General features: G+C 40.0%; 1 protein-coding gene and 2 non-coding genes across 3 annotated transcripts; 1 reads left to right on the top strand and 2 right to left on the bottom strand.

The window, feature by feature from the left end:
- Positions 1 to 5,989: 5,989 nt before the first annotated feature.
- Positions 5,990 to 6,096, bottom strand: LOC145557057 (small nucleolar RNA R71). Its single transcript, XR_014092136.1, has one exon. It is a non-coding gene; the product is annotated as a small nucleolar RNA R71 (small nucleolar RNA).
- Positions 6,097 to 19,297: 13,201 nt separating this feature from the next.
- On the top strand, positions 19,298 to 21,215 carry LOC145643010 (uncharacterized). Its single transcript, XM_081694175.1, has 2 exons — positions 19,298 to 20,221; positions 20,508 to 21,215. The coding sequence occupies exons 1-2, from the start codon at positions 19,298 to 19,300 to the stop codon at positions 21,213 to 21,215; spliced, it is 1,632 nt and encodes a 543-aa protein (XP_081550301.1).
- LOC145557241 (small nucleolar RNA R71) lies at positions 19,682 to 19,788 on the bottom strand. Its single transcript, XR_014092287.1, has one exon. It is a non-coding gene; the product is annotated as a small nucleolar RNA R71 (small nucleolar RNA).
- Positions 21,216 to 25,089: the final 3,874 nt, after the last annotated feature.

Below are 25,089 nucleotides of genomic sequence, written 5' to 3'. Positions count from 1 at the left end.
TAAAAGGTGTGATCAAGCAATAACAATAGGTATCAAGCAACATAATAATAATCAATAAAAATAATTATAATCATCATTATAAATCATAACAATTATAATCATATTAATGATTAAAGCATAATAATAGCAAGATCCTAGGCATGATACTAACAAGATTAATAACAAACCCTAGCATGTCACTAAATAATAAAAATCAAATCTTTAACCCTAACATGATACTAACAATCATAAATATTAGGAATGAAGAACATAGGAAGCATCATACTTTTAATCATACTTGGTATTAAAGTTACCCTAGACATGATACTAGGAATTTATAATAACTATCTAAACATAAACTCTATATCATAGCATCAATGAAACCATTAAATTACTTACTTCGATGCCTCGTACCTCGCTCTTTCTAATAACAAAATACACACGTTAGTAATTTCAAGGAAAATAATAAACAAAACAATTAAATTAAATGATTGAAAGAGAGATTTGGGACCAAACCCTCAGAAATTAAAACCTTTCACGTCTAGGGCGAAGACAACTTCGAATATGGCTAGGTGTATCTAGATCAAATGAATGCAGAATTTTGTATTTGAGAGAAACTAGTTTAGAAAAGAGAGAGAGAGAGAGAATTGGTAGATTGTAGAGAGAATCGATGATTGTAGGTGATTGAAGAGAATTGAAAACGGAGTTTTTACGACGTTATTTATAAAAAAAAATCAGCCAAAATGATAAAATATCAAAATAGAGTTCTGGCGCACATAAAATTAAATTAGTGCCAACGCTGGCTATTGGCGCCAGACGCCAACATAAGCGTCAGGCGCCAAGCGTAGCGCCATGCGCTACAGCTGGCATTTGGCGCTGATTTGGAAATTCACGCATTTTCTTAAAATCACATAAAAATTGTCGCACAGGAGGATAAAATCGTATTTTTCCTCAAAAATGCTCTTTAATTTTAATTAAAACTCTAAAAAGTCAACAAAAGTCAATTTATCAATGCTAATTGAATTAGGAATGAAAAGAACCTTCTAGAAGAATCTAGAAGACTAAAACCATTCCTAATTTGCATTAGTAACGATAAATCTATATTAGGCTCTCCCCTAGATCATTGGGCCGCATATAAGGCTCAAATCGAGCCCAGTTTAGTAAATTGGCCATAACTTCCTCAATATTCATTTGGATTGGGCTTATAATATATCGTTGGAAAGCTCTTGTCAAGCCCCATCCAACTACACTACTATTGGACCTATATCATGGACCAACCTAAACTGGATTGGCTGTTTTCTTAAAATAAGTTTTCAAAAACAGAGAGAAGAGAAAATAAATTAAAACTATCCGCAACACTAAACTTTCCACACTTTGACTTCATTCGATTATGATTCGACGCGAAAGGTACTCATCACCGGGTTTGGTTTTGGGGAGACACAAATGGGTGTCTACAGAAGCCCCCACTTTGACTGAGTTTGAAGAAACGCATGTTTCGAAAAAAAAAGTCAAAGTATCAATAGGGACGGAGAATGATTCAAAACGTTTTGCGATCCTAAATCATTCTTGTAACGCTGATACCTGCAAACTAGCGTTAGTTAAACAGATAAAAGAGTTAAGAAACGCGTATCTTGCTCCGTCGAGCACACGTCTCTGAAGGTAACCGATTTGCTGCCGCATTGCTGTTGTTTTTTATGACCTCCTGCCAAGAGAATGCCATTCCGCTTGAAAACCGCTACGCTTGTAACTGCTTCCAATTTAGAAGATTGCTTTGCTTGAAACGATCCTCTTCCGCTTTGATAATATTCCACGTCCAAGGGAATACTATCAAAGATTGCTTCGCTTGAAACAATCCTCTCCCGCATTGATAATATTCCACGTCCAAGGGAATAATGTCGAAGATAATTTCGCTTGAAATCACCTTCAGTTGTTTGTGACAACTCTCCACAATCTAGGGAATACTGTCGAAGATATCCTCGCTTGAAGCCATCCTCATTTGTTTCGATAAATTCCCAAAGAAATTATCGAAGATCTCCGCTTGTCGATCTTTTAAAAGTTCGCTTGAATTTTGCTTCCGCTATGCCTGTACGTCAGCGCTTTTGTTGCTTTTGAACCTGTACGTCGGTGCCTTTTGCAAATGAACTAGTATGTCGGTGCCTTTTGTTAATAAGCCAATGCTTAGGCGCTTTAAGCTAAGTGAGACGATCTTTCATTAGGTCGATCACTTTATGCAATAAAGCCGATTACTAAAAATTGTGTCAAATTTCTTAGAGGGGCTAACTGGCGTACCAAGGAACCCAAAATATATTGCAAAAAGGTAGAACAACCTCGCTGAGTGGCTGAACATCCTGGCGCCGCTGAAAACACATTAGCGCCGCATAACTGGCTGTAGCGGCAGACGCTGGGATTGGCGCAAGGCGCCAAGCCTATCTGTTGACGCCAAGGTCTAGCGCTTGGCGCTAGAATAGGGTATTCCTTAAATACCCCTTTCTTCTTCATTTTCGCTATTGCTTGTCGCGTTTTTGCTTGAAATTTTCCAGAATTCATTTGCTTCGTTCTTGTTCGTTTCTCAACCAAATTCGCTCAAATTTGTTGAAAATCAAAGCTTATTTCATCTATTTTCCCGATCTTTGTAAGTTTTCTTCGAACTCACACAGGTTTTTATGAATTTTGCATGTGTTTATTTTTGAATTTAATGAAAATTCGAAACTTAGAATGCTTAATTCTCTTTGTTTGTCAAATTTTATGCCATGAAATTGCTTGATTATGTTTATATATTTCCTTGGGAGTAATTTGAGACTTGTTTGACTCAATTTGGTGAAGAAATGTACTCATCACCGGGTTTGGTTTTGGGAAGACACAAATGGGTGTCTACAGTCGGATGAGTGCATTTCCTGCCAAGGAGAACAAGTTCCTTATTGTACCGGCCCAGAGTCTGATTATGTCTTAGAGTTGGTGTGGAGATCAAATAAAATTTCTCCTTCCACCCAGACCACTTGGACACCTTGTCCAAAGTCATCAAGTATTGGGGAAAAGTGGTAAGAGTATACCATGCCCCATGGTCGCCTGGGGACTTGCTCAAGTAGTGCATATGAGCAAAAGCAGAGAAGCTGGGGGCAAGATTCTGGAGCTTTCAGGCGGCAATATAACTTAAAATATTCACCCACGAGTTTAGGGTGAGCTGCCAGACACCCAGATCATACCCCTTCATGATTTTCCTAATCCCAGTATGGAGGGGGAACCGGAGGCCGGCTTCTATTACCGCCACATAACAGACATAATAGTTATCTGCATTTTCAATGTTGTCCTCCCAGGCCATAACTGCGTCCCCAGGTGGAACGATAATATCCCACTACTTTCCAAAGGGGTGTTTTTCTTTGAAAACCCTAAAGCAACTCTTTAGGAGGGCTATGTCACCCAGAAACATTCTAATCTTCTTCGGGTCAGGGTTGTCAACTACCTTTGCCGACTGCTGATAATCAGTTGCGAAATTATCTTGATCGGAGCCAGAAGCCTCGGCTCCCGATCTTTCAGCGGCCTCATTGCCGCCTGACCCTTCCCCGGATCCATTAGAGGAGGCAACCTCTTCACCGTCTACCTCTCTTACACTGGAGCTCCCGGAGGAAGAGGGAGCCTCATCATTAGAACTGCTGCTCTCATCCAAACCCTCGTCGGCGGGCACTTCCATAGCGCGCCGACTCTTAGACTTTATGGCCATCTGTTTGACTCTAGACGTTTTGTCATGCACAGACACAGAGAGGGAGGAATTCATGGATGAGCACAGCAGTTCCGATAGTCCAGAAAAGGCACCCCCTGTTCTAGATTCAACCGTCCTGGGAGACTGGCGGAATGCCCTAGGCAGTGCCGAGTTTGTGGATTAACAGCTCATTTTATTTTTAAAGACTATGTATAAAGATGGAAAAAGAATGTTGATATGTCTATTTTATATAGTGTTTTACCCCCGTCCCGTGGTCATTATTAGTAGTGTTTTTGGCTCTTTCGGGCCACTTTTATTACTAATTTGTGTGTTCTAGTGTTTTCGTAGTTTTAGTTGTATTTTACAGGAAATTGCACTCTTGGAGCATTTTCCCGGGCCTTATTGGATCGACTACGGAAGCTAGAAGGACACGGCCACCTTTGGAGCCCAAGATCGGTGAGAGCCGGTGACTAAGGGCTCGGTTATTTGGATCACGAGGTAATTGGACCATGTATTCGAGACCCGAGAGGAAATATGGATTGGGCCGAGAAATCTAGCCCAATCGAAGTCCAAGCCTTGAAGATGAAGACCGGGGCCGATCGGGCAAGCATACGCCCGATCGGGCGGCTGCGCGCATGAGTGCCATCAAGGAAAGGCGCGCCCGATTGGGTGAGCGTAGGCTCGATCGGGCGCGGCATATCAGAAGGAGCGTTGTAAAAAAGGCGGGCCCGATCGGGCGCGTGTTTTTCCTAGAGTCTGATTAAGTTTAGTTTAATTCGTGTTTTAGGGGAAGTATATATACGTTTTGTACGGAATAATTACTGACCTTTTTCTCTTAGACTTTCTCTCTCTACTTAGTATTTTTCTCTCTCTTAAATTCTCTCTAAACTCTTGTTCTTAATTCCTTCATTAATTCCAGATTTATTTTGGTACAATTTCTTCCCTTTTTAATTTCAGCTATTTTAATTGTTTTCTTGATTATGTTCTTATTTATTTATTTGATTGGTTTAGTTATGATGATTAGTGAGTAGTTTAATTCTAGGGTTTATGGGGATCCATAATTAATATGAAGGGATAGTTTGTTATTATTGATTGTTGATATTGCATGATAATTTCCTATTGAATTGTTTTAATTCTTTGCAATTAGGTTATGAATCGAGCAGATGTAATTTGATTGTGAATGTTTAGCAATATTGAATTGATGAATCGAGCAGATGTTGATTTAATATTAAAGGCTATTTTTAATAGGAACTTAGGTTTAATAAATTGTGAGAGCCTGTTAGATTTATGTTGATTAATAAATTGCGAGAGCCTGTTAATCATGTTATCTATGCATTGTTAATTATTAATTACTTCGTTCTATCCCGGAATATTAATTATTGGTGAACCTGTGACCCTAGGTTTCCTTATTATTGAATCTTTTCTTCCTAAACTCATTCTTCGTAGTATAGAATTCACACTTAAAATATTGGTTACTTAGATAATTTAGATTATATTAATTAATTAGAATTAAAAAGACCTGTTTCCCTGTGGAGTTCGACCCTACTTCCCTATCTACCTTAGTTAGTGATTTAGGTAATTATTTTTTGATAAGGGGATACGACTTTACCCTGCTAAAATTGGCGCCGTTGCCGGGGAAACGGTTTTATTTTTATTTTCTGATTATATTTTTGTAGTCTAGATTATCCCCCCTTTTGCCTCAGAGAACATTAGTTCTTTGAGGCAAATCTCATATTTGTCTTTAGTTCTTTGTTTATGCCTAGGTGTTCTAGATCAGGTGACATCCCTTTTGATCCTGAGATCGAGCGTTCTTTTCATAGGCAAAGGAGACTCTACAGACAAATTCTGGCGGGTTCTGAGGAGGATAACGATCGTAGAGATCCTCCCCCTAATTCTAGTGATACAGATATTCCTTCAGATTCAGAATCAGAGATGACGGCCCAGAAGAAACTCAGTGATTATTCGCAACCGAAGCTCACAGATTTCCCGCACCTTACTCCTACTCCGGCTCTAGATGGAGTTCAATTTGAGATCAAGCCCCAATTTATCACTATGATAGAGAGGAAGCAGTTCAGCGGAGCTAAGGGTGAAGATCCTAATCTTCACATCGCAGATTTCTGCCAATATTGTAACACCATTAGAGAAGCCGGGGTTACGCAGGACCAAATCAGGGAGATTCTTTTTCCCTTTTCATTATGTGGCAAAGCAAAATTATGGTTTAATGATTTGAATAGAACTGCACTTGGTATTACTGACTGGGAAACTCTTGCTTTGAATTTCTATAATAAATATTATCCTGCAGAGAGAACAGCGGTACTAAGAAGTGTTATTCAGAATTTCGCTCAAGAGGCCGAAGAAACGTTATATGAGGCTTGGGAGAGGTTCAAGGATCTACAGAGAGAGTGCCCCCACCACAATCTAGCACAATGGCAATTGATCCAAGCATTTTATAATGGACTTGGAAATTCTTCTAGATCAGTAATAGATTCGGCAGCTAGTGGGAGGTTTATGAATTTAAATGTGGATGATGCAGGACAGGTTATCGAAGACATGGCAATACACAATTCCCAATATGGGAATTCGAGGGGGTTTGCAAATAAGGGAAAACATAATGTCGATTCCGTATCCTTTTTGCAAGCTCAATTAACATCTATTTGTCAAAAATTAGATAATCTTACTGCTGCTCCTAACTCTGTAGCTAATGTTTCTGCTGTTGCTAACCATGAAGCTTTTTGTGAAAATTGTGGAATTGTAGGTCATTGGGACCAAGATTGTAGGAGCTCTATGGAACAAGTTAATGCCTTCCAAACCTATAGGCAAAATAACCCCTATTCCAATTCCTACAATGCCGGTTATAAAAATCATCCTTATCTTTCATACCGGAGTACCAATGTACAAAACCCTCCACCTCCACAACAACCACAACAGCAACCACCACCACAGCAAAAATATTATCATCCTAATGCCGGCCAGAAAAGCCAAGCATCACCCTCATCATCTCCCGACCCTGCCATGACAGAAATTAGAGCGATGCTAGCCAATATGCAAAAGCATATGGAGAGTAGGGATGCGCAAATTGATTCTATTCTAGCCCATAATAAAATCATGGACAATCAAATTGCACAACTTTCATCTACCCTACAATCCCGTCAGCAGGGAGCTCTACCATCACAACCAATTCATCCTACAGATCATGCTAATGCAATCACTCTAAGGTGTGGTTCACATTATGATGGACCTCCTATGCCAAAGGAAGATGGACCAGTTCCTGATCTAGATTCCTCTATACCAAACGGTAATCTTGCTAGCCCTGCAGGGCTACAAATTGATACTAACCCTACTAATGTTTCTGTGCAGAGTAAATTGCAGGATAAGGGAGGAGATGTGCAGAGCCTAGTTGTCAAGCTTCCATTCCCTAATAGACAACTGAAGAGTAAGCTTGATAAACAATTCGGTAAGTTTTTAGAGGTTGTGAAAAACCTGCAGGTAACAGTTCCTTTCACTGATTTAATCACTCAAGTACCTGCTTATGCTAAATTCATGAAAGACATCCTGACTAGGAAAAGGGCCTTTAATGAAGTAGAAACTGTAGCTTTCACAGAGGAGTGTAGCGCTTATTTGCAAAATAAATCCCCTCCTAAATTAAAGGATCCCGGTAGTTTTTCTATCCCTTGTCACATTGGGAATGTTTTTATTGATAAAGCTTTATGTGATTTGGGTGCTAGTGTCAATGTCATGCCATCATCTATCTGCGCTAAATTAAATATGGGAGAATTAAAAATTACTAATATAACTTTGCAAATGGCAGATCGTTCGGTAAAATATCCCTTAGGTATTTTAGAGGACTTACCTGTCAGAGTTGGTAAATTTTTTATTCCGGTTGATTTTGTTGTTTTAGATATGGCAGAAGACACACAAATACCTATTATATTAGGTAGGCCTTTCCTCCACACTGCAGGAGCTATTATTGATGTGAAAAATGGTAAACTAACCCTTTCTGTAGGTGACGATAATGTTACCTTTAATTTAGGGAAGGTTTTGAAAGGGCCTATGTTAGAGGAAAATTGTTGTTATATTGATACAATTGATATAATGGACGATATTTGTGTTGATAGCTTGCCACAGATTCTTGCAAAGGATCCCTTACAGGAAGTTCTCTGCGGGAACTTATTCAGCGACAATGCAAGCGTTTGGGGTAATGAGATACAGGATATTGAAAAGGCTCTTTCCTTAGAAGAGTTAAGCCCCAAGGAGACAATGAAGGTAGTAAATTTAGTTCAGGAATCAAAACCTGCAGAGGTCAAGAAACCTGAGCTAAAACCTCTCCCTTCTCATTTGAAATATGTTTTTCTAGATGAACAGGAACTACACCCCGTGATCATTAGTACTGCACTCACTGACCTACAATCTTCCCAACTTCTAGGGGTCCTCAAAACCCATAAGAAGGCTATAGGGTACAATATTGATGATCTCAAGGGTATTAGCCCTGATTTTTGCATGCACAGGATTCATCTAGAGGAAAATTACAAGCCTTGTATTCAACCCCAACGAAGATTAAATCCCAACATGCAGGAGGTAGTCAAGAAAGAGGTGATGAAATTACTTGATGCAGGTATCATCTCTCCTATTTCTGACTCCAAGTGGGTAAGTCCTATGCAGGTAGTACCGAAGAAGGGTGGGATGACTGTGATAACTAATGAGAAAAATGAATTAATTCCCACTAGAACTGTAACAGGGTGGCGTATGTGCATAGACTACCGTAGATTAAATATCGCCACTAAAAAGGATCACTTCCCTCTTCCCTTTATTGATCAAATGCTTGAGAGGTTAGCAAACCACAAATTCTTTTGCTATTTGGACGGGTATTCGGGATTTTTCCAAATTCCGATTCACCCTGAAGATCAAGAAAAGACTACTTTTACATGCCCTTATGGCACTTTTGCATATCGTAGAATGCCCTTCGGTTTATGTAATGCACCTGCTACCTTTCAACGTTTCATGATGAGCATTTTTTTCTGATTTCATAGAGTCTATTATGGGGGTCTTTATGGATGATTTTAGCGTATATGGTTCTTCATTTGATTTATGCTTAATTAATCTCGCTAAAATTTTTAAAAGATGTGAAGAGTGCAACTTAGTACTTAATTGGGAGAAATGTCACTTTATGGTGACAGAGGGAGTAGTCCTTGGCCATATTATATCTGATAAGGGCATACAAGTAGACAAAGCTAAAATATCAGTGATTGAGCAATTACCTCCCCCAGTCAATGTAAAGGGAGTTAGAAGCTTCTAGGGTCATGCGGGGTTTTATCGCCGCTTTATCAAAGATTTTTCTAAAATTGCTAAACCACTGACACAACTTTTGCTCAAGGATGCTTCATTTATTTTTACTGACGAGTGTCTTGAGGCTTTTAACAGGATTAAGCAGGCTTTGATATCGGCACCCATCATATGTGCTCCCGATTGGAACCTTCCTTTCGAGATCATGTGTGATGCAAGTGACTTTGCACTAGGAGCCGTGCTCGGACAGAGGAAGGACAAGGTTTTGCATGCTATTTATTATGCTAGCAAAACCTTAGATGAAGCCCAAGTCAACTATGCCACCACAGAAAAGGAGTTTCTTGCTGTTATTTATGCTTTAGAAAAATTTAGATCATATCTAGTTGGTTCTAAAGTTATTGTTTTTACTGATCATGCAGCACTGAAATACTTGATAGCCAAGGCTACTCCGGTGGGTTCTCTTGCTCCAAGATTTCAATATAGAAATAAAAGATAAAAAGGGAGCAGAGAACGTAGTGGCAGACCACTTGTCACGTATCAGGTATAATGAGGGTAAGGATTCTTTACCTATAGATGATTCTTTCCCTGATGACAACCTGTATGCAGTTGTAGAGCATCACCCTTGGTATGCTGATCTTGCTAATTATTTAGTGGGTGGTACTCTACCTCCTGACTTGTACTACCAACAGAAAAATAAATTCCTGTATGATGTTAAACATTATTTTTGGGATGACCCTTTTTTGTTTCGTGAGTGTGCAGATGGATTATTTCGCAGGTGTGTTCCCGAATGGGAGGTTCACGGCGTCCTTTCCAGTTGTCATACTTCACCCTATGGTGGACATCATGGCCCCACTAAAACGGTGGCTAAGATTAACGAGTCAAGCTTCTTTTGGCCTACTATGTTTAAAGATGCTAACACTTTTGTGCAGGCTTGTGACTCTTGCCAGAGGACTGGCAACATCTCGCGGAGGCATGAGATGCCCCAAACTGGAATTCTCGAAGTTGAAATATTTGATGTTTGGGGTATCGATTATATGGGGCCGTTCCCATCTTCCAATGGGAATTGTTACATACTTGTAACTGTCGATTATGTGTCCAAGTGGGTAGAAGCCATAGCTTCACCAACAAATGATTCTAAGGTAGTCATCAAGCTCTTCAAGAAGATCATATTTCCCAGGTTTGGTGTTCCACGAGCTATTATTAGTGATGGGGGTTCCCACTTCCATGAAAAACAATTGGATAACCTCCTCAAGAAGTATGGCGTATATCATAGAACAGGGCTTAGCTACCACCCTCAAACTAGTGGTCAATTTGAGGTTTCTAATAGAGAAATCAAGGCGATCCTAGAAAAGGCAGTAGCCAAGTAAAGGAAAGATTGGAGCATGAAGCTTGATGACACACTTTGGGCATACAGAACAGCATTTAAGACACCGATTGGTACTAAACCTTATAGATTGGTTAATGGTAAGGCATGTCATCTTCCCGTAGAATTGGAGTACAAAGCCTTTTGGGCGATCAAAGAGCTTAATATGGATTCTAAGGCCGCGGGTAAGAAGAGACTTCTTCAACTCAATGAGTTGGATGAGTTTAGATTGTCAGCATATGATAGTGCGCGGATCTACAAGGAGAAGACCAAGAAGTGGCATGACAAGAGGATCTTACCAAGAGAGTTAGCACTGGGTGATAAGGTTCTTCTCTTTAATTCTAGATTGAAGATTTTCCCAGGAAAGTTGAAGACTAGGTGGTCCGGTCCCTTCACTGTCACAAAGGTGAACAAATTTGGTTCGGTGGAGTTGGTGAATGACAAAGGTGAAGAGTTCAAAGTAAATGGCCAAAGGTTGAAAGTGTATCATGAAGGTGCTACCATTAGAGATGTGGAGGAGACTCTCCTAACTCCACTTCCAACATGAGCTTCAAGGTGGTAAGAAGGTCATGCGGGACCTAGATAAACCAGCGCTTTGCGGGAGGCAACCCGTATTTCATTCTTTCTAGACTAGTTTTCCTTTTTCCTTATTTTTTTTTAATTTTTTTTTAGAGAGGCGAGGAGAGTGATATTTCACCAGTTTTAAGTGTTGTTGTACAAGTATGATTTTGACAGGTAATAAGACTTAGAAAAAATTTGAAGAAGAAAAGAAATCGGAGAAAAAGGGCCTCTCGGGCCCGATCGGGCGCGCAAGCTACCCAGAATTCAGCAGCATTTTCGCCCGATCGGGCGACGCAGCCCGATCGGGTGCGTAAGCGAGCTAGAAATCGGAACCAATTTCGCCCGATCGAGCGAAACAGCCCGATCGGGCGCGCAAGCCATGTTGAATTCAAAGATTATTTTCGCCCGATCGGGCGTTTTTTTTAGAAAATCGAGTGAAAGGAAAAGATATGTCGGGCGAGCAAAGGGCGAAAATTTTGTTCGCGTTCGCGCCCGATCGGGCGCGCAACTTGAGTTCTGGAATTCCAACCTTCGCCCGATCGGGCGCGCCTACAGGCCGTCCCCCCTTTATTTTCTTTTCTCTTCTTTCTTTCCTCACTTTCTCCTTATTTCATCTTCTTCATTTCACTTTCTCTCTCTAAAACCTCCATTTTCAAACCTTCAACTTACACTTCAATCCAAGATCTCCTCCAATTCTTTCTTCCAAATTCAAAAATTCTTACATATTCATTCTCCCCTTATCCTCCTCTATCATCTACACTAATTTTCCCCCACTTTCTCTCAAATTTTCTCAAACCCTAAGACAAATTTTCCACTTTTTACAAGAAAATGGCCTCTAAGCGTTCAAGGAATCAAAGGGGTGAGAGCTCAAGTGCACCACAACCAACAATCAACCCGGACCTTCAAATTCCGGGATGGGAGGAGGTTGTAATTAATCACCTCGGAGGAGCAACGGGTTAGGATGGTCAACCTCATCGATCGTCTGGTAATTTCTACCCGTTTCATTCATCATCCTACATTAGTTAGGCTAGGTCTTGATAAATATGTAGAAAAAAAGTTCAAGGGCATAGGCATGAGTTGTTTTTTTCAAATGTGCCATGATACTTATGATTATTTAACATTGGAATTTATCTCAAGTTTTAATGTTATTAAAATGAATGCACTAATCACTCATGTACAATTCCGATTATTAAACAACGATGCGAGACTAACTCTAAAAGAATTTGGAAAGTTGTTTGATCTAAAATCGGATAAACCTATTGAGCCCTCTCAAGACCACACCGCCGTGGTCTATAAGAGGTTAACTGGGGAGGATTTAGTGAACCTCCAACATGCCAAAGGGACGTGGATTCAACATCCCGTCCCAAAGCTTTGGCAAAGATTTGTCGGCCTCACTATATTTGGGAGACATGAACCGGCAAATGTTCGGAGAGATGAATTGGAACTATTGGCATCCTATATAATTCCTAATGCTGAAAAATTGAACATACCCCATAGGATAGTTAATCATTTCCAAAGGGCTGCCAATGCGGCCGAGGCTTGTAGGTCTAGAGCACCTATTTACTTTGGGGGGTTAGTGATCTATATTGCTAGGAAACACTTAGGTTGGAACCCCGATGGCCATAGGAAAGTTGTGGGATCAAACCTAATGGACCTACCCTATTTAGGGAGTATGAATTGGGTACAACCGGTGGGGAGTGATACTTGGTGGATTGTCCACCGACAATTGGGTAGGAGGGACCAAGCCTTTACCTTACCCAACCCCGCCTTGACCAAATTTGAGAGGGGGAAGCCCTCTTATACTTTCGAGATAAATGGTCAAGGTGAGGTTCAACCACCTCACCCCTCACCACAACCCCACCAATCCCCCATTCACCACTCACCACACTACCAACCACCCCCACCTTTCACCTATGGCATGCCCACTTCCTCGGTCGATTACAATGTCGACCCCAATGCCCCATATGACTTTTCGGATTTTAGGAGCCAATTAGACCGCATTGAGACGGGGCAAGGGAGGGTTGAGGGTATGATGCAAAACCTAGACTCTAGGTTAAGCACCATAGATGGGCGGGTTGGTCTTATAGAGAGGAACCTAGGGAGGGGCCATTACCCCATGTATGATGATTATGCCCGTCGGGGGGCTATTCCTCCCGATTGGTTCCAATACCCCCAAGGAGGGTATTCTCACCCCGGTGCATATGATACTTACGTGGACTACTCTTCGGTCCACGGATATGGGGGTATGGGTGGGAAGGTAGACCCTAACTACTATGCGGGTCGTTCGGGGTATGAAGGTGGTGGCTCTAGCCATGGAGGAGCCGGTTCTAGCCACGGCGGGGGTTATTCTAGGATGGATGAGGATGAGGAGTAGACTACTCTCCCAAGTCAATGAGGGCATTGCTTGATTTGGCTTGGGGGGTTGTTCTTTCACTTGGAAATTCTCTTCCTTTTCTCTCTTTATTTGCTTTCTAGTATAGTTTTTATTTGCTTTCCTAGTGTAGTTTTTTATTGCTTTCTTATATATGAAAAATACAAAAAAATTGAAAAAATAAAAAAATTCAAAAATACGTTCCAATGAATTGTAAATCATGCTTCCCCGTGACCATACTTGAGAAAATTTATTTTGATTCTTGGTATTTGATGATGAATTTTTTGGATTTGTTGGTCATGATTTGAAGTCTAATTGTTTGGATTCCTAAACTTGCGTCAATTTTGCCCAACTACTGGTGAATATAGTGCTTGACTAGTTGATTTGGTTAGGAAATGTGTGATAGTTCCATAATTCCTAGTATGTCAATGAATTTGAGTATTGATTTGCGACTATGAGTAGCGTTTCATGACTTTTTATTATGCACATGAGGAGGACGAAGGCGTTCATTCTTTTAGGTAGCCTTCAGAGTATTTAGATACATTTGTTCCCTTCTTGCTACCCATGTTGTTGCTTGTGCCCTTTTATTATTTATAGCCACAGTACAAGCCTTAATTGCCCCATTGGTTACTAGTCCCAAGCTTGGCTTGGGGGAGCTATTAGTGAGTGAGGTGAGGGAGTTTGTAGTGTGCACATTATTTGCACAATTTAGGTGGGTTTTGAGAAGTAATTTGTTCTTGATCATATTTTTGTTTTTATGAGTTTGAAAGTTGTATATATTGAGAAAAATAAAAGTGTGATGAAAAAAAAGAAGTTAAAAAAAAAAAAAAGTGAGAAATTTGAAAAAAAAAGAAAGTGAACTTCTAAGAAAAAAAAAAGAAAAAAATGTTTGATGTTCAAATGTTCTAAGTGAAGGTTAATCAAAAGAAAAGAAAAGAAAAAAACAGAAGTTGAGTTTCAATGTAAATATTTCAAGTTATGAGTTCAAGGTTTGTTATTCACTCTTGTTCCATATTGTCATATTTTTGTGAGTGAATTTTGTAAGTATTGGGATTGTTTTTATTGTTTGGAGTATATTTGGTGGTTTGTTGTTGGAGTTGGTTATGTTGGAGATGTGTATGATCATTATATTTTATCATGGGTTTATTAGGATTTGGCTCCCTTAATGCATAGCTTTTCTCTCACATAATCCCAAATTTATTCTACCTTTACCCAAGCCTTACATTACAAGCTTAAAAGACCTTCCGACCTTGTGCATAGAAGTTGTGTAAATGTGAAAGTGTTGTTTTTCAATGCAAGTTATGACTTGGCATATTTCGAGTCGACTAGTAGGATGAGCGTTCAATGTTTTTTTATACACACGAGAGTGTGAGTTGGGAGGGCATTGTTCACATTAAAGGGGTTGGGTGGAGAGCGATCGAGTACATTCTTTACTCGCCACATAAATGAGAATCGAGTGTGTGAGCACTAGTCTTGAATTCTATATACTCTTGTGGTTTTCTCTACTTGACAATTGTTGGGGAGGAAGGGTGTTTAGATGAATAAGATTGATTGATGTTGAAGCATGTTCATTTAATTTTACCTTGAATCGTATGCTTTTGATTTGTTTATTGGGGTGAAGTATGTTATATATGTTCATTAATGAGCTCTTTGCTTAGGGACAAGCAAAAGTTTGGCTTGGGGGAGTTTGATATGTCTATTTTATATAGTGTTTTACCCCTGTCCCGTGGTCATTATTAGTAGTGTTTTTGGCTTTTTCGGGCCACTTTTATTACTAATTTGTGTGTTCTACTGTTTTCGTAGTTTTAGTTGTATTTTAGAGGAAATTGCACTCTTGGAGCATTTTCCCTGGCCTTATTGGATCGACTACGGAAGCTAGAAGGACACGGCCACCTTTGGAGCCCAAGATCGGTGAGAGCCGGTGACTAAGGGCTCGGTTATTTGGATCACGAGGCAATTGGACCATGTATTCGAGACCCGAGAGGAAATATGGATTGCGCGCATGAGTGCCATCAAGGAAAGGCGCGCCCGATTGGGTGAGCGTAGGCTCGATCGGGCGCGGCATATCAGAAGGAGCGTTGTAAAAAAGGCGGGCCCGATCTGGCGCCTCTTCGCCCGATCGGGCGCGTGTTTTTTCTAGAGTCTGATTAAGTTTAGTTTAATTCGTGTTTTAGGGGAAGTATATATACGTTTTGTACGGAATAATTACTTACCTTTTTCTCTTAGACTTTCTCTCTCTACTTAGTATTTTTCTCTCTCTTAAATTCTCTCTAAACTCTTGTTCTTAATTCCTTCATTAATTCCAGATTTATTTTGGTACAATTTCTTCCCTTTTTAATTTCAGCTATTTTAATTGTTTTCTTGATTATGTTCTTATTTATTTATTTGATTGGTTTAGTTATGATGATTAGTGAGTAGTTTAATTCTAGGGTTTATGGGGATCCATAATTAATATGAAGGAATAGTTTGTTATTATTGATTTTTGATATTGCATGATAATTTCCTATTGACTTGTTTTAATTCTTTGCAATTAGGTTATGAATCGAGCAGATGTAATTTGATTGTGAATGTTTAGCAATATTGAATTGATGAATCGAGCAGATGTTGATTTAATATTAAAGGCTATTTTTAATAGGAACTTAGGTCTAATAAATTGCGAGAGCCTGTTAGATTTATGTTGATTAATAAATTGCGAGAGCCTGTTAATCATGTTATCTATGCATTGTTAATTATTAATTACTTCGTTCTATCTTGGAATATTAATTATTGGTGAACCTGTGACCCTAGGTTTCCTTATTATTAATTCTTTTCTCCCTAAACTCATTCTTCGTAGTATAGAATTCACACTTAAAATATTGGTTACTTAGATAATTTAGATTATATTAATTAATTAGAATTAAAAAGACCTGTTTCCCTGTGGAGTTCGACCCTACTTCCCTATCTACCTTAGTTAGTGATTTAGGTAATTATTTTTGATAAGGGGATACGACTTTACTCTGCCAAATGTATACAAGTTGAAAAGGAAAAGCTAAATATTGTACGGGCGGTTACCTTACGATTAACTCTGAAAACTGCTAGAGAAGGTGACTGGGTATTGTAAAGTTAGCACGCGAAAATCTTGAGAATTTGATGCAGAGGGAACCAGAGAATCTCTCTCTAAAAATCTCTCTCTCTCTCTAGAAAGTGAAATGAAAATGAAATAGTGAGAGAAGGGGGGGGGGGTAAACTTCTATTTATCAAATGGTGAAACGGGGGCATCCCCGTTGAACTTTAAATTTTACTAGCTGTTGTTTTCCCAAATCCCAAGAAGCGCCGTAATTCGGCGCAGCCCACTAAAATCTAGGTCAAGTGATCTAGATAGAGGCACACCTACCAATGACCCTATAAATAGGGCGATATTTCCCCATTTTTGGGACACATTCAATCATTTATTACACCTACTTTCTCACTCATCAGAGAAACACCTGAGCTTGGAATCCAAGCGGATACCCATCTAAATTTCCGTACTCTTTATTCTCTTTCATGTTACTAACTTGATCTTTGGAGGCGGAGCTCCTACCACCCGGAGTCTCCGTTGTTTTTGCAGGTACAACTCAGTCGAACTAGTCTTTATGACGTAACTCTCTCGAGGGACAAAAATACCAAAAACAACTTAGGTGTTTAAGGCTTTAACCCTCCCAATCATTGACCCTGTGAAACAATAACAAATGGAGCTCATGCAAGAAAGCTTGAGCAAAATATCCAATTAATATAGATTCTAGGACATTAGCTCGCAAGGGGTCTCAGTGGATAAGGAGCTTCTTCCGCAAAAGTTCAATGCCAATAACATCCCTAAGTTCCAGCCAACAGATTTCCCTTACTTCCACTTAAGGGCATTCAAGACTATAATGAACATTAAGGGGATTGATAAGAAAGTCTTTCATTCCTTGTTTTCTTTATCTCTTGAAACCATTTGTCAACAATGGTTCTTTTCCTTTAACAAAGAGAAAACCTCTTCTTGGGATTCCATAACAAACGCTTTCGTAGATAGATATAAGTGCAACATCCAAGACGAAATAGACCACAGACAACTTGAGATGTTAAAACAAAAAGAAAACGAAGGGTTCACTTCTTTCTTCAATAAATGGATGGAAACGTCTGCTAATATGGTAAGGTTCCTACCGAAAATGAGTCTGTAAGGATGTTCATCAAGAACCTTCAAGAAAAATACGCAAAGCACTTAAAATACCAACACATCTTAAATACTTTCAAGGCTGTGTATAATATAGGCATTGACATTTAAGATGACCTTCTGAAATATAATAGATCGAAAGGAAATAAGAACAACCATCCTTCTTCCTTTCCCATTATCAAAGTACATGCTACGAACACCTCTAAACCACAAATCAAAGGTCGAAAAGAGTGTTCACTACACTTGGTATGAGTTATGAAACAACTTTCAAAAAGCTACATGATGTACACATTCTATACCACATTTTACCCTCGGTTTATAGCTATTTCTATGTGATTTCTAAGCTCTACGGAGCTATTTCTCGCTAATATCCTCTTCTCTAGTGTGGCTTGGTCTATTTGATTGATTTTACAGGCATATGAAGATTTTCGAATGATTTGGACGCATTTTGGATTGCCACGAGAGCTTAGTAGGATGGAAGAGATTTTTCCCGTGTCCGCCCAGGAGGGCAACATTGCCCTGGCAGCCAGGGCGAAGAAGAAAAGAAGAGAAGAAGTTCAGCCCCCGTCCGCCCGGACCGGGCGGCATTGCCATGGCAGACCGGGCGAACAGGATGTCGTATTTAAAGCCAAAGTGTTGGTCGCGCCCGATCGGGCGGAGTTTCGCGGATCCTATTTTCCGTTTTTCCGGGTTTTCTTATTTTAAGGGATATAAATACCCCTTTGTAAAGCCGATAAAACTCACTTAGTTATTATCTTAGCAGTTTTTAAACACTATTAGAACCCTAATATTCTCTCTAGATCTAGATTAATTTGCACTTTCAAGTTTTGATCTTTGTTCATCAACAATTGGTACTTTTCTTCATTCAAGCAATTGGTATTCATCTTTATTTCTTCTCTCACTTTTAATTGTTTATTATTCATGCTTTCTTCATTGATTATTGTTTTTGCTTCCATCAATATGTGTGAGTAGTTCTTTATTCCAAGATCTAGCGGAACCCGAATATGATTAATGCATGATTTAATTCTTTAAATTCTCTAATAATAATTGTAATTGATTTGCTTAATTGATTATGCTTATGCTAATACTAGATTAGGGATAATTGGTATTGTTATTAATCCTTTGTTTTAATCGCAACGGGAGTTGGGTTTTGACGGATTTGAATAATTCAATTAAGGATTTGAAGTTCATCACGGGAGTAGTTGAATGGATGATTAGGAAGTATGAGTAATGTGCTTAAGGTCTCTAATTTACATGATTCCACGGAAGTAGGCTTGACTGTGATTAGAGAAGCCATTGATAACTCGAGAGAGACCATTGGTATTATTCATGGATTACTTTTCCTCTTAATTGAATTGAATTATGTGTTAGGGGTAGAACGACTATTGCATTAATTGTATTCGTGGTGAAGCTTGATCTTGGATGTTTTTAGCATTAAATTGTCATTTTATTTAGATTTAATCGTTTTAATTAGTCCTTTAGATATTGATTCTCATTTATTGATTTGGTTACTTGCTTGATAATTGCTTGAGTCTATTTAATTGGTTGAACCATAGTCTCTTGGGATCCGACCCTTGCTTGCCCGTCTACATAGTAGTGGTTTAGTTAGGTTTATTTTTGTTAGGTATGCGATACGCCTGTCAAATTTTGGCGCCGTTGCCGGGGACTAACGGTTCTATACTAGTTATTTGTGATTCGTTTTTACTAAGCTTTATCTGTTGCTTCGGCTATTGTCTCTTGTGTTCTTCAGTTCTTTGTTGCATGCAAACTCGACGTTCAGGGTCAGACGATTTAATTTCACTTGATTCTGAAATTGAAGCAACCGCAAAGAGACGAGGAGGTAGAAGAAGAAGGAGGAATCAACACTTTAGAAACATGGTCGATCCAGGCACAAAATCTCTTTTGGAATATGGCATTCCCGATACCACAACGGGACTCCTCTCTAGCATTGTCAGACCACCCGTTACTGCTCAGAACTTTGAATTGAAGCCACAGTTCATTCAATTCATCTCTAATGATTCATTTGCAGGCACACCTCACGAATGCCCTGTCAGTCATATTGATAGTTTCTTGGAAAAATGCGATACCATGAAACTAAATGGTGTTACAGATGATGCTATTAGACTTCGCCTATTCCCTTTCTCATTACGGGATAGAGCGAAGGAATGGTTGAGAGATGAAGGTACTGGCTCTTTTGATACATGGGAAAAACTAGTGAAAGCTTTTCTAGTCAAGTTCTTGGGACAAGAAAAGACTGCGAGGTTGAGAAATGAGCTATCTACTTTCGGGCAGTCAGATGATGAGTCCTTGTATGAAGCATGGAGGAGGTTCAAGCGATTGCAGAGACAATGCCCTCATCATGGTATTCCTGAATGGATGTTGATCCAAACCTTTTACAATGGCTTGACCCATGAGTTCCGAATTTATATTGATGCTGCATCTGGGGGTTCTCTCTTGACTAAGAACCCAACTGAGGCAAAGGAGCTAATTGAGAAGATGGAGGCAAATGATAATTACCATCCAGGAGGACGACGCAATGTTAAAAAGGGAGGTATGCATGATGTTGATGCTCTAACACTTTTAACTAGTTCTATGCAGGCACTGACAAGCAAGTTTGACAAATTCCAAGCAGCATCTTCAGGCTCATCTACTGAAACTTGTCAAATGTGTAATGTACAAGGTCACATTGCCCCTGATTCCCACAAAATTCACAGGAGATGTCGATTGAGGAAGCCAATGCATTCTACACTTCAAATCCCAAAAGGCCATATTATCCTCACTCAAACACATACAATGAAGGTTGGAAACATTACCCAAATTTCTCTTACAAGAATACCCAAGCTCAACAAAATCCCCCTCCACCACCACCTCGAAACAATAACTATAATGCTCCACCCGGTTTTCAAGCAAGACCACCTCTAGTCCGACAACCTATGCAACCACCTCCACAAAAATCCAACCTTGAGCTAATGCTTGAGAATTTCTTTGCCACAACGAACAACAACATCCAACAACTACAAGCTCAGAACAAGCTCATGGAAATCAGATAAGTCAACTTGCTCATCAAGTTGGCCAATTTTTGAAGACTCCGGGTACTTTTCCGGGTCAAACAGAGCAACCACCAAAAGGGCATATGAATGCTGTGACTTTGAGGAGTGGAAAGCAATTGGAAGATCCTCCCATGAGAGAGTCATCCAAGAAGGTTGTTGACGGAGTAGTCCCAAAGGAGAAGGTGGTCGATGGTACCGCGAATGGGGAAGAGTCAAGGGCATCAACTCCACCACCACTTGTCCCGTATGTGCCAACAATTCCTTTCCCGCAAAGGTTGGCCCAAGCTAAGTTAGAGAAGAAGTATGGAAAATTTCTCGATATTTTGAAGAAGCTTCACATCAACATTCCATTTTTAGATGCAATATCAGAGATGCCATCTTATGCAAAATTCTTGAAGGATATGCTCTCTAACAAGAAGAAGCTAGAGGAGAATGCTACTGTTGCGTTGAACGCAGAGTGTAGTGCTATTATGCAAAATACACTTCCTAAGAAATTAGGTGATCCGTGTAGCTACTCAATTCCAGTAAAGCTTGGGGACATAGAGATCAACAAGGCATTATGTGATCTTGGTGCAAGTGTGAGCCTCATGCCGCTCTCTATTTGCAACAAGCTTCAAATGGGTGAACTAAAGCCTACACGCATGTCTCTACAATTTGCAGATAGGACGGTTAAATTTCCCTTGGGTTTGAAGATGTTCCTCTTCGTGTGGGAAAATTCTTTATCCCATGTGATTTTGTTGTGATGGAGATGGAAGAGGATGCACATGTCCCTATTATACTTGGTAGACCATTCTTAGCCACTGCAGGTGCAATCATTGATATGAAGAATGGAAAAATCACTTTTGAGGTGGGAGACGAGAAAATGGAGTATTCACTCTTGAACGCTACGGGAACTCCTTCCATGGGAGAGACTATTTGCCAAGTGGATGTCCTTGATGATCTAGAACGTGAGCAACTTCCCTTAATCAAGAAAGACGATGCATTGGAAACGGTGTTGGTAGGAAGCACCAGTGAGGAAGATTGGGAAACAAGGGAGTACACGCGGCTACTTGAGGAAGGAAAAGCAAATCCAACCACCGCTCTAGTGAAGGATGTCCTTAGTGTATCAAGTGTTGGGGAGAGTACTACGCCTCCCGAGGTAGAGTTGAAACCCCTTCCCTCCACTCTTAAATATGCATATCTTGGTCCTACTAATACATATCATGTTATTGTTAATGCTGAACTTAATGACACGAAGTTAGAGCAACTGCTCGCCGTTTTGAGAAAATACAAAAGTGTTATTGGGTACACCATTGATGATATTAAGGGTATTAATCCCTCATTTTGTATGCATAAGATAATTCTTGAGGACGATCATACCTCCTCCATAGAACCTCAACGACGACTTAATCCAAATATGATGGAGGTAGTTAAAAAAGAGGTTCTTAAATTGCTTGCTGCAGGAATAATTTACCCTATCTCAGATAGTAAGTGGGTTAGCCCTGTACAAGTAGTCCCTAAGAAGGGAGGTATGACCGTTGTTAAGAATGAAAAGGTTGAGCCAATTGCCACTAGAACTGTTACAGGTTGGAGAATGTGTATCGATTACAAGAGATTGAATAAGGCCACTTGGAAGGACCATTTTCCCCTTCCCTTTATTGATCAGATGCTTGAACGTTTGGCTAAGCATTCCTTTTTCTGCTACTTGGACGGATATTCTGGCTTCTTTCAAATTCCCATTCGTCCATGTGATCAGGAAAAGACTACTTTCACATGTCCCTATGGCACCTTCGCCTATCGTAGAATGCCATTTGGATTATGTAATGCTCCAGCCACTTTCCAACGTTGTATGATGGCAATTTTCTCAGGTCTTATTGAAAATTCAATCGAAGTTTTTATAGATGACTTCTCTGTCTATGGAACATCTTTTGATGTATGTCTTGAAAATTTGGAAAAGGTGCTCCATAGATGTAAAGAAGTCAATTTAATTCTAAACTGGGAAAAATGCCATTCTATGGTACAACAAGGAGTCGTTCTAGGCCATGTGGTGTCAAATAAGGGTATTGAGGTCGATAAAGCAAAGATAGAGGTCATTGAGCAATTACCCCCTCCAAATTCTGTAAAAGGAATTCGGAGCTTTCTTGGTCATGCAGGATTTTATAGGCGATTTATTAAAGATTTTTCGAAAATCGCTAGACCTCTAACTGAGCTTTTGGCCAAAGATGCCCCATATGTTTTTACTGATGCTTGTCTTGAAGCTTTTAACAGGTTGAAAGACGCTTTGATCTCCGCTCCCGTTATGCAACCCCCGGATTGGACCCTACCATTCGAGATTATGTGTGACGCTAGTGACTATGCGATAGGGGTCGTCTTGGGGCAACGGAAGGATAGAAAACTCCACACTATTTATTACTCTTGTAAAACTCTTGATTCTGCTCAAATGAATTATGCCACAACTGAAAAAGAGATGCTAGCGGTAATTTATGCAATAGAGAAGTTTCACTCATACATTGTTGGCTCAAAGGTGATAATTCACACAGATCACGCGCGCATTGCAATATCTGATGACTAAGAGTGACGCCAAGCCACGGTTGATTCGATGGGTCCTTCTATTGCAAGATTATGACATTGAGATAAGGGACACGAAGGGGACTGAGAATGTCGTTGCAGACCATCTTTCTCGCCTCTCTCTTGACAAGGGGGATTAAGATGACCTACCCATTGATGATTCTTTCCCTGATGAACATTTATTAGCACTTTCTCAAATTGAATCACCTTGGTATGCTGATCTGGCTAATTTTTTGTCCACATGTACATTGCCCCATGGCTACTCATCTCAACAAAAGAAGAAATTCTTTTATGAGGCCAAGAGACATTTTTGGGAGGATCCATTTTTATACAAATTGTGTGCAGATGCAATGATTAGAAGATGTATCCCGGAAGGTTAGGTAAGCCATGTTATTACTCATTGCCACGACTTACCATGTGGTGGACATGCAGGTCCTACAAAAACAGCCGCGAAGATTTTACAATGTGGTTTTTATTGGCCAACTTTGTTCAAGGATGTCTATGCCTATGTTAAAGCATGTGACCGTTGTCAACGGACCGGTACTATTTCAAGGAAGCACGAGATGCCACTCAATAACATACTCGAGGTCGAGTTGTTTGACGTGTGGGGGATAGATTTCATGGGACCATTCCCTTCTTCCTATGGTAATCGATATATTCTAGTAGCCGTTGTCTATGTCTCAAAGTGGGTTGAAGCAATTGCTACTCCAACCAATGATGCTCGGGTGGTAAGTAAGTTCTTTAAGAAAGTTATTTTTCCTCGTTTTGGTTTACCACATGTGTTAATCAGTGACAGGGGAACACATTTTTTGGAGAATCGGTTTGAAGCAATGCTGAAAAAGTATGGAGTGCAACAAAGGGTTGGAATTGGCTATCACCCACAAACTAGCGGTCAAGTTGAGGTGTCCAACCGAGAAATAAAGTCTATTTTGGAGAAAACAGTCGCTAGAACAAGAAAGGATTGGTCTGTTAAGATCGATGATGCGCTATGGGCATACCGAACGGCATTCAAAACGCCTATTGGTGAGAAGAGATTGATACAGTTAAATGAGCTAGATGAGCTTCGCCTTGAAGCTTATGAGAGTTCGAAGTTGTACAAGGAAAGAACAAAAAGGTGGCATGACAAGGGTCTCATGAGAAGAGAATTCAAGGAAGGAGATCAAGTCCTCTTATTCAACTCAATATTGAAGCTATTCTCCGGTAAGCTTCGTTCTAGGTGGTCGGGCCCATTCAAGATTTGTAAAGTCTACCCCTATGGCACTATTGAACTATGGAACAAGGATGGTGACACTTTTAAGGTGAAAGGCCAAAGATTAAAACACTACCGAGTTGGTGACCCAATCGATGAGAGAGTAAACATCACGCTCTCTAATCCGGCAAAAGAAAGTTGAGCAAAAAGGCGGTCGAGCTTATGACCATATAAACAAGCGCTTACGGGAGGCAACCCGCCTTTATTTTATTTTATTTTTATTTTTATTTTCATTTTACTTTAATTTTTCTTTTTTTTTCTTAATTTTCCTGTCTAAGAGAATGACAAGAGAATTACAGTGCCACACTCATCGTTACAAATGGTTATGTAGGTGAAGAGCTAAAGGAATGGGGCGATAACGAATAAAAGCTTCATTGCCCGGTTAGCCCGGGCAACGTTGCCCTACCGGGCGCGAGAAGTAGCAAGAGAAAAGGAGGAGACAAATTTCGACCTCCCTCCGCCCGGTCAGACCGGGCAATCCCGCCCTACCGGGCGCGAGCCGCACCGAAGAAAAAAAGAAGGGAAGAAAACGAACGGAGAGGAAGAACCTCCTCCGCCCGGTCGGCCCGGGCAATATTTCCCTACCAGGCGCGAGCTACAGTGGTTTCGAAAAAAAAAATAAATCGAAAAACCGGACTCCTCTTCTTATTCTTCCCCCTTTACTTCTTTTCCCATACTTCTCTCTCTCTCTCTCCTCCAAAAAAAACCCCCAATTTCCAAACCCTAACCCCAAATTCCAATCATCAACTCCTACCAAATTTTCCCCAAATTTCACATCTTTACCCATCATCTACTTCCTCTTCATCATTCTTTGCATTTTT

Source organism: Chenopodium album, chromosome 8 (genome assembly GCF_948465745.1).
Source record: "Chenopodium album chromosome 8, dcCheAlbu1.1, whole genome shotgun sequence".
Lineage (NCBI taxonomy): Eukaryota > Viridiplantae > Streptophyta > Magnoliopsida > Caryophyllales > Amaranthaceae > Chenopodium > Chenopodium album.
Note: the sequence above shows the minus strand (reverse complement) of the source record. Positions and strands in the feature narration are given on the sequence as shown.